General features: G+C 33.9%; 1 protein-coding gene across 1 annotated transcript; it reads right to left on the bottom strand.

The window, feature by feature from the left end:
• Positions 1 to 3,972: 3,972 nt before the first annotated feature.
• Positions 3,973 to 6,641, bottom strand: LOC122299666 (putative receptor protein kinase ZmPK1). Its single transcript, XM_043110065.1, has one exon. It carries the CDS (start codon positions 6,511 to 6,513, stop codon positions 4,120 to 4,122), a length of 2,394 nt encoding a protein of 797 aa, XP_042965999.1. The 5' UTR covers positions 6,514 to 6,641; the 3' UTR covers positions 3,973 to 4,119.
• Between the last annotated feature and the right edge of the window lie 3,822 nt (positions 6,642 to 10,463).

Below are 10,463 nucleotides of genomic sequence, written 5' to 3'. Positions count from 1 at the left end.
ACTGACTCACAAGTGTTAATGTAGGTGTTTGCATGTCAAAATGCTGAGAGCTGCTCATGCTTTTGTTATTTACCTCTGTTGCCTTCATATGAGTATTTGAGGTGACAATTGACTACAAACTTTCTTGGATGTAAACACTATCTTGTATGTTCTTATACTCTTAGGAAAGAGAGGCCTGTATCTTGGAGGTAGGTGGCGTTTCAACTAGATAGGATTGCTTGGGCTATTATCACATGCTCCATGTGATCTATGCCAAGCATGTGTTTTCTCTTTCTTCTGCTTGATCGGGCTTATATTTTATTGAGCTCTGTTGTTCATGGTTGGTATTATATAGTTTTCTCTTTGCAATTTGATCGTAGGATTCCTATCATTGGAGGTAAAGACCTAGACTTGCATCGACTTTTTCTGGAGGTAACTTCTCATGGAGGTATCGAAAGTGTAAGTCGAAGTAATTTACAACAAGTTAGTTGATTTTAGTATCATCTTGTATGTGAATGAACATTTGGGACTCCTCCATATTCGGCTTTTGTTTAAAATTTCAATTTTGTAATCTCATCATAATATCATTTTAAAAATGCCCCGTTGACAAGTGATTGAAAAGTTATGGTGGTCCTTTGGGTCTTTGACTCTTTACATTTTGTTAGTGTTAGCTAAATGATGTCATTCATTTTATGGGTGTTCTGTATTTATAAGATCAAGCCATCCCATTTTTCTATTTAATGGGAACATATGTGAACGTTTAAAATTCCACACCTAAGATCTTTGAACGTTAGATTTCCTCCCTAAGAGATATTTTAACTAGAAATACTTCAACTCCAGATGATGTCAATGTCATATCTCGAGTGAAAGCCCCTTACCATTGTCTATCTTAAATGTAGGGTGCAATTTAAAGAGAGAAAACCCAACGAGGAGGAATCCAATTGCTTTAACGCTGCCCTTGTAGAGCTCTTGGGCTGCTTTAAATGCAGTAGGCCTTCCACATTGCATTTCTCTCTTCTTTGAATACTGTAATTCAATAAGCTAAATTTGGTCTCTCAATTCTATATTTCCAACTTTAGTGTCCATACATATGCATATTTTTTTATCTTTCATGAAAATGATGAATAGAAGGGTGGAATGCTGATGTGAGATCTTTTGTAAGCCACTTTCCTGTCATGAAGTGACTTCAGTTGTTAGCTTTCTGCAATATCCAACCTTTCTTTTTCTACTTTTAACATGAACTTACACTGCCTTTTATCAGGAGCTACACAACAATCTAACTTGAGAAGCTCCAACATACAGATAATAGATAAATCGGAGACATGTAAATATGAACCTTAGTTGTCTTTGCAGATTTCTTCTTTCTTGTGTTCTACTCGATTATTTTTTCTTACCGTTTGCTGGGTGCAATTTTATATGTAATTTCTACTTATCTGGAAAAGTGGAATTTACAAGTTATTAGGCAGAGAAGATGGAAAGAAGTAACTGCTGTTTTCAACTTTCCTTGCATAGCTACTAATGCTTCTTTTGTGCTGCGCAAGTACTATTTTTCATTACTTCACCACCGTGAACAAATATATTTTTTCAAGGCTCGGGGGTGGGTGCCTATATCTTCCGGTGAGTGCATACAGCAACCTGCCCTTCTTTTAACAGTTATTCTTGGATTCAGTTTTATAATAAACCTATCTTTGGCAGATTCTTTGACGAGCCCAACCTTAACTCCAGTTCCAATTCAAAGAACAGAATCTTTGCAGCCAACACTAGAAATCCAAGCAGCTCTGCTCCAGTAGCAACTACAGAATTGGATGGAGGTATCCGCATTTCTTTTCAATTCCTAAAATCCGGGAGGAAAAAGAGAGGATAAAACTGGGTGTGGCGATATTAATATTAGCTATAAATCTTATTTAGTGTTAGCTATTGTTTTGAAAACAGAGTACAATAATATCAAGGGGGCATACCGGCATACTCCCATGTACAACCATAAGGAGGCTATATAAAAGAAATCTTAGCAATGGCTACACCAAATAAGAGACCAAGCCAGACCATAATATGTAAACCATTTAACTTAGCAAAAGAAATTACCCAAGTGTCTCCAAGTCTTTGCTATTTCTGTAGTCATTGAAAATGATTGAAAGAGAGTCATGACACAAACTGTCTGTTAGAATAAATAGCCCAAAACATATCAAGTCCAATGTGAGCTAGAGTTATATATACAGGCACTCCATATGAAGTAAAACATGGTCAGACGTAAATTGTTAGAATGGAGATGCTTGCCTTGGCATTTATGAACTTATCAATTGTTTTCAATTGCTACATTTTAATTGGTTAAAACTGTTGCAGATCAATAACAGATGTTGAAGGGAAGGTAACCCCAAGGGGTTGGCCCAAGTGGTGAAGGCCTAGGTCTTGGGGTCTCACTCCCTTCAAGGTCTAAGGTTCAACACTTCATGGGTGCAAACAATCCTTTGAGGCCATACCCATTAGTGAAAAGTTAGCAATTTAACCAGTTCTGTATAAGAAAATTTTTGAGAATGCGGTGCACGGGACTAGAGTTTACTCTGCAGGGATGAGTCCAGAGGGCTTGGCTTTGAAGAGATTCCCCAACATAAAAAAAAAATAATAAATAATAGATGCTGAAGGGATTCTATATACTTGGACTTTGCTCAGGAGACTTGGTGTTCTATACGCTGTAGCTTCGTATTTTCTATATGGATTTTGATCAAATTTCCAAAAGCCTTGAAGAGGGAGGAGAACAAGGAAAGAAAGAACTACCTGAAGGTGTCTTAAGGTAGAGTTTTCCTGTTTTTTTACACTGTTCTTACAATCATCATATAAGTTCCATAATCTATTAATATGTTACATAATCTATTACACAATAATAAATAATTGAATATGCTAGAAACATAAGTTTTATAGTTTTTTCCTGCATGGTTTGATTTCTAGTGCCTTGATGGTATTTTCCTAGCTGTAACAATTATGTGATATAGGATATTTTCTATTTTCCCCCCCTTAATACCTCATGGTTTATGTTTTGGATAATACATGTCGATTTATTTTATAACTTAGGCCAAACTTTAATACAATTCTTGATCTTCTAACATAAGTGAAAAAAATATTATTACTGAAACTGTATTTTTCAAGATTAATTTTTAATTTTTTTTTTAATTTTGTAATTGAGTATTTTCAGTGAGTAAACATAGCTGAAAATAGGCCTAAAATTGTTGCAATTGCTCTTTTCCAGCGATTTCTATGCATTGGAAAAAATTTTATATGCAACAAAGAAAGCAAGCACTGTTTTTGATATTGAGTATTTGTAATGATTTTGTGAATTTTTGCAGCGATTTAGTTGAGAATATCAATCTTTTTTATGGGTCTAATTTTCTATTTCTTTTGTTTTGGGTAGTGAGTAGTAGAAAACCGATTGAGTCTTTAGTCATGTCTATTACATGCCTGCAATCAATGGTGAATTTAGGAGTGGTAATTCATGTTTATAGATTGTGTTTATATCATGTCAAATTATAAACATTCAATTAAATGAATCAATCTGAGCACGACTCGCTAAGCTAAATGAGTCAGATTTTCAAATACTATTAGTATTTATTTAAATAACGGGTCATATCCTATCATCTATTTTATCCCGTTTAATAATTAATTATAAATGAGTTAAGATCAACATGATGCAATTCATTTCAATCTGTTTGATGTAAATGTGTTTAAACTAATTTGTATAATTGATTAGCAGTTACAATATCTGAAAAAATCAAAAAATAATAATACTACCAACTAACAAAAAATATTAATATTTTTTATCTTTTAACTAACCACTATTACAAATTAACAATAATAAATACGAGCATTGGTCCAACATAACAATATATGCATATTGAGAAATACTAATATTGTTTTTGATAGGTAAGAAATATCAATATTACAATTCAACAATAATAAAATTGTAATTTTAAAATAATATTTAAATTGATCATTGTGGATTGATTTCGGATAAAGCAGATTGACTTTTTTATTAATCATCTCTTAATGGTTCAACGTATTTTAACCTGAACTCATTTATACCAAACTCAAACTTGCTAATTCTGTGTTTTATTAATATTGAGTTCACGAGTTGTGTCATATATTGCTACCTTAACCATCATTTTCTTGGGCCAAAAGCATCTCAACGACTTCTCTCATGTTGGGTCTTGCATCTTTTTCTTCCTCCACACATTGCAGAGCAACGTCAATAAGAGTTTCCATCTTTCGTACGTCATATTCGCCTTTCAACCTTGGGTCAATGATCTCTTCAAGCCAGGACTCCGTTAAAGCTGCCCTATTCTTCTTTTCCCTCACCCACGAAACAAGCCTTTTGTGCTGTGGCTGCTCTCCACTTTCTATGTCATTGACACCCTTTGCTGCATCTTTTCCAGTCACCATCTCCAACACTACAATCCCGTAGCTATAAACATCTACTTTGGAGGTGATGGGCAGATTAAATACCCACTCTGGAGCCATGTATCCCCGGGTTCCTCTCATTCTCGAGAAACTCGGATTCTTGGGTTCTCCCCTGCTTTGTAGTTTGGACAGGCCAAAATCTGCAACCTTTGGTTGATAATTAGAGTCTAGGAATATGTTTTCAGGTTTTACATCGCAGTGTAAAACCCACTCCAAGCACTCTTCATGCAAATAAGACAGGCCTTTTGCAGTGCCCAAAGCAATTTCAAACCTTTTCTTCCAGTCAAGTGAATTGGTAGTGAGGTTGTCTGCCAATGAACCATGCTCCATGTACTCGGATATCAAAAGCCGCTGCTTTCCCTCGGCACAGTAACCCCACATTTCTATCAAGTTCATGTGGTTAAGCCTACCAATGATGTTCACTTCTGCTAGAAATACTTCTTCTCCTTGGTTGGCTTCATGGAGTTGCTTGATTGCTGCAACTCGATTGTCCACCAACACCCCTTTGTACACAATCCCCCCTGCACCTCTTCCAATCTCCTCAGTAAAACCCTTAGTGGCCCTTTTGAGCTCCGAATATGTAAATTTTCTGAATCCGGTGATGGCAAGAAGATAGCCTTGCTTGTCTGCACTAGAACTTTTAGGGGTTCTAATGAACAGAAACCACACCAAAAAGATGATCACAATTTCTAGTCCTCCCAATCCACAAACAAACCAGAGCATGAATTTCACTGTCCCGTTTACTTTGCTTTTTGAGTATGCTCTTTCCAGTAGCAGCAGACCTTCACTCGAACAATTTAAACCAATTTCTTCTGTAAGATTGGCATTCGAGAGGAGATTCTTTTCCGGCACTCTCAGATAGAAGCTTCCATCAAAAGAAGGTATACGATATCCGTTCGTCAATAGAATCTTGGGGAAACAATCTGAAGTTCCACTAGCCGTGCTAAAGGTATATTGGAATGCTTTGCAGTCGGCCAGTTCCAAGCATAACTTCTTGCATTGATCAAGTGTATAATTGTAGGAGGTATTATAATCATTACCATAGAAATCAAGATAGGAAACCTGCAAAAAATCAAACTTGCTTTTCCCAAAAGTGAGATCCAATTCGGGCTCACACCCTTGAGACCAATCGATATGATTTATCATCTTATATCCTGGAAGACACGAGCACTTTCTACCAATACCAGGAGCATAACTGCATATACCGTTAGGCCCACAAACACCATGAATAGCACAAGGTCTCTGCCAGGCCTGCCATGAAACAACCCAAATCTCGCCCTCCTCGTCCCAACTGTACAACCGAAGATTACCATCGGAATCAACTGTCAATCTTCTATGGAGCAATTGTCCATAGTCGGCTGGCGAAAATGTAAAGTTATCCGAAGAACTGAAGTAGCCGAAGGAATCAAGCACTGCGATTCTACTACTGTTGTACACGAACCTTCCGTCACTATAACCGCGGATAAGCCATGGTGCAGGCCAGTAAATACTGGAAAGCTCAGCCCCATCATAAAGAAGGCAGAGGACGTTATCATTATCGAAAAGAAGCTTGTAGAAGCCAGAGGAATAGTTGGTCTGGCTTCTCGAGGAGACAAGCTGTGTATTTCTAGTTAGTAATTGCTGGGGAAGCAAGGTATCTGTGGGAAAGTGGAAGCTTTCCCACAAATTTTCCCCGCCCAAAGTTCGTAGAACAAGATTACCAGTATCGTAAAGATGTAATTCTAAAGAAGAGAGAGAATTAGTGTTCGTCTGCCAGACGGTTAACTCACCAGCGTCGGTTAAGATAAGATTACCATTTCTGAGCAGGGAGAGCTTCGATTTCCTTCCGTTAACCGGTTGGTCTCGGTTGGCCATCCAGACAACGGTGCGGTCCTGACTCCTTGAGGGTCGGGAGGCAAACCATATTGCAAAGCAATAAGCATTGTGACCGACGGAGTAAAACCCAGCGGAGAACACTCCATTCGGCGAAGTCAAAACATCTTCCGGGTTCTCGCTGGAGAGAGACAAACCTCCGCTCAAAGTGCGATTTGTGGATGTCGCCGGAGCAAACAATGCCGAGAAGAGGATGAACAAGATCAGAGTGCCCATGAACTTGATGGAATGAAAGCTCAAAAGAAGAGGCGGCGTGGGAAAGATAGGCAGAGAGGCACGCAGAAGCGAGAATGGCCTTTACCCTTTACTTTTTGCTCGTTTTGGGTGAGTAAGCAAGTCAATGCCCTGCACATGTCGGCGAAGCAATGAAAGGGACGCCAATCCACGCGTTACCGGTCTAAATGGTTGGGTTTGATTCGGTCTGGTTTTATATATATATATTTTAAACCAAATCGTTGTAAGTTAATTTTACAAATTTAAGAGTTGTTATGTACCGATTCATTACTAGAATATAAGTAAATATTTAACTATAATATATGTAAGCTCTAGAGTTTTTATATAAGTATAGATGATCAAATATGTAAAAATTTATTTATCAATACGAATCTATATTATAGTTTTTTATATAAAAATGTATTTATCCTTCATATAAGTTTTTATTAATAATTTAATATTAATTTTATATTATATCAAAAAATTTGTAAGATTAATTGGCATGAATAATAAAATTAAAATTTTATATAAATAAATATATAACACATATATAATATAAAAAACTAGTAATATAAATAATATTTAATAAATCTATATTCTGATTCTGTTAAGTACAACTCCGTTTTTAAAACATAAAAAATTGGGATTGAGAATCTAAACCAAACCGAACCAATTACAAACCGGATAAAGCCAGTTGTTCAACGAGTTTTCGGATTTGTTTTCTCCGCACACTGTAGGCGTTCAACTCTGGTTGCTACATTTAAGAAAAGTGGTTCTTCTATTTATGGCTCACAAACGACGACTTGGCTATAAGATTAGACCATAAAAGTGATAAGAACGCCGATGGTGGACACGAACTTTTGAATACTAATTAATTAATTAATATTATTTATAATATTAAAATGTACGAGTCTTACTTATTTTATTTGAAAAAAAAAGGTAAATATATTACTTATATTAAATATGTTATATCTTATTTTGTGGAATGAAAATAAAATAATATAATGGTTTATAAAATTTTTCGTTAATTGTTGTGCGACAAAACTTTAATCCCCCACAACTCCCTCCTTGTTACAATGGCAGTGTAGTTAAGAGGTTATGAACTTTAAAATAAAAAATTAAAAAAATAAGAGAAAAAAGAAAAGAGGATATGAACCTAGCACTAGATATAACCAATAATGATAGTGCCCTTGGTGGAAACTAGGGGTGAAAGTTTAAATTAAAAAATTGAAAAAAGGGTCCAGATCGGTCCAGTTTTGGAATGGTTTGGAACCAGTTCCTATATTGTAAAAATGGCTAGACTCGATCCAGTTTCTGTTACGTGCTTTTCAGGATCGGGCCGGTTTTAAAATATATATAAAAATTAAATTTTTAATATTATATAAATTATAAAATATATTATATATAAATATAATTTATATATATAATATATATGAAATTTTTATATATAATATATAAAATTATATACCTTATATGAAATAATTTAATACTATAATTTATAACATATAATTTTAATTAAATATGAACATTTGTAATTTGTTTGATCATATGTTATTAATATAATATACATATATTAATTACATTTTATGGCCTAATAAATTCTCAACATATTCATTTTGATAAATACATAATACATTAGTAATACTAATATTAATATACATTAGCATATTAATTACATTTTTCTTTGATTAATTTGTATACATTAGCATGCTAATGTATATTAGTATATTAATTATATTTTATACCCTAATACTAATACTAATAGTATTAGTAATCCACTTTAGGTCTATATATAAAAAATTACATAAATCATTATAGTATTAGTAGTTATACTAATACTATATCACTATATAATACTATAGTGATATAGTAATATAAATACTATAGAAAATGTCTTTTTTCAAAAATGTTGTGAGTTTTTTTTAAAATGATTAAAGATATAATTGGTCAAATAGCTTTATTGGGAGAATCTCTCGAGTTACACCCTCTATGGATCTAGCATGATCCTTTCCTAATATTAACATAAAACAACATAAATGATAAATGTACCATCGGTGCAACCCTTTGTAGACAGAGACCCTTTTTTGTTTGTTTTTAAATCTTGTATTTGTGCACATGAACTGAACTAATTAGAAGTTGTTATTAGTCATTGCATCAAGTAGTGGCATAATCTCAATTTCAGTCTCTATTTTAGCCTTTGTTTTGACTGTCTTGGAAATCGAAAAGCAGACACGTACGAGGGTGGCAGCTTGCATATTTTAGAGTCAAAGTACTGTTTTTTGTGATTTGTCAAATTATAAAATTATTTTTATTATAAAATAAATCTAAGATATTATATAAAATCACATCTGTTTATGAAATTATTTTTGTGTAATTTCTATATAGCTATAGCAATCATTATTTAGAAATGATAATTACAGTTTTAAATTATGTAAATTTTGTGTACTTATTTTGAAAAAAATAGATAAATATTAGACTCAAATGAAAATAGTATTTTTTAATAGTGGACTCTAGCTACTTTTTTTTTTCAATAAAAATGTGTGATACTTGCACACCCTAAATCTATATCCAATATTACTCAAACAATCGAAGAAACTCTCAACCACGCTATTGATGATGGTGTTGGGAGGCTTGTTAGCTGCTAGAGGACAAGCGTCTGACATGAAAAGTGAGAACTGAAAACAAGGGAAGAAGCTGAGAGACTTGAAGAGTTTGCTCATTTCAATGGTTTTAATGTCTGACATGAAAAGTGAGAACTCTATAGGAGAAAACAAGGGAAGAAGCTGAGAGACTTGAAGAGTTTGCTCATTTCAATGGTTTTAATCCTTTCATACATGCTCAAAATTAGATCATTAAATTGGATGAAGTGTAGACTTGAACTTAAAAGACTTCTTTGATACATTCCAACTCCTTTCGAACAGTGTCCCATAGAAGTTTCAAGTTTATGCTAAAATTTCTCTTCAATTTTTTTGTTTCTTTTTGTTTTTGTTTTTGTTTTTGTTTTTGTTTTTTTTCTTTCTTTCTTTCATGTGATTCAAATAGAAGAATGAATCTGATAAAGAATGGAAAAATTAGAAAATAAAAAGGAATGACGTTTAAATTTAAGCTTAATAATAAGAGGGTGGAAGGAACCATTGCATGAAAACATATTTTCTTTTTAACTTTGAGATTTCTATATAATATCATTTCAAATTTTGCATAATTGTCTTTCATACGCAATGTTATGGAAATAACTGACTTCAATGGAGTTTCTATTTCTTGCCTTCTTACCAAATGGAGACGGCACCAAAAGAATTTTTATGACTCAATTTCTCAACTTTGTTATTATTATCATTATGACAAGAAAAATCTATTTACAGCTAGGGTTGTACATAAAATCGGCAAACTGACCTACACCGGCAGAAACTAATTGCCTGATGTCAGAACCGGCTGAAACCTGCGAAGAACCAGTCGGGGGTCGAGTGAAATATATAGGAACTGACGTTGGCCGGTTCATTTTTGGTTCTTCTGTGCAAAAAGCCGTTGAACCGGCTGACTGGTTCTTAGATTTTTTTTCTTGTTATACATATATAGAAACGACGCTGTTTCACTTAAATAAATTGGATGATTCATTTTGGACCCTTTAATAGTGAAAAAAAAAATATGAACAAGCCAAACAGTGTCGTTTTGTATGAGTGTAAAGTACCCCTTCCATCTTCCACTTTCCATTTTAGCATTTCCCACTTCGCCAATCGCCTCTGCAATTCATTATCCAAGTTTATTAATATTTGATGTTTTTTATTAATATTTGATGTTTAATTTTAATGTTTTTTATATCTATATAGAATTGGAAGCACAATTAGGCATCACAACTATTGATGACTGAAGACTGTTTTCGACTATGGAATGAAGAATTGAAGATCTACGATTTTTCATTTTGTCATAATTTAATTTTAATTTGTATTAGTTGCTTG

This window comes from Carya illinoinensis, chromosome 16 (genome assembly GCF_018687715.1).
Source record: "Carya illinoinensis cultivar Pawnee chromosome 16, C.illinoinensisPawnee_v1, whole genome shotgun sequence".
Taxonomy (NCBI): Eukaryota; Viridiplantae; Streptophyta; class Magnoliopsida; order Fagales; family Juglandaceae; genus Carya; species Carya illinoinensis.
The sequence above is the reverse complement of the archived record's forward strand: the minus strand, read 5'-3'. Positions and strand labels throughout refer to the sequence as shown.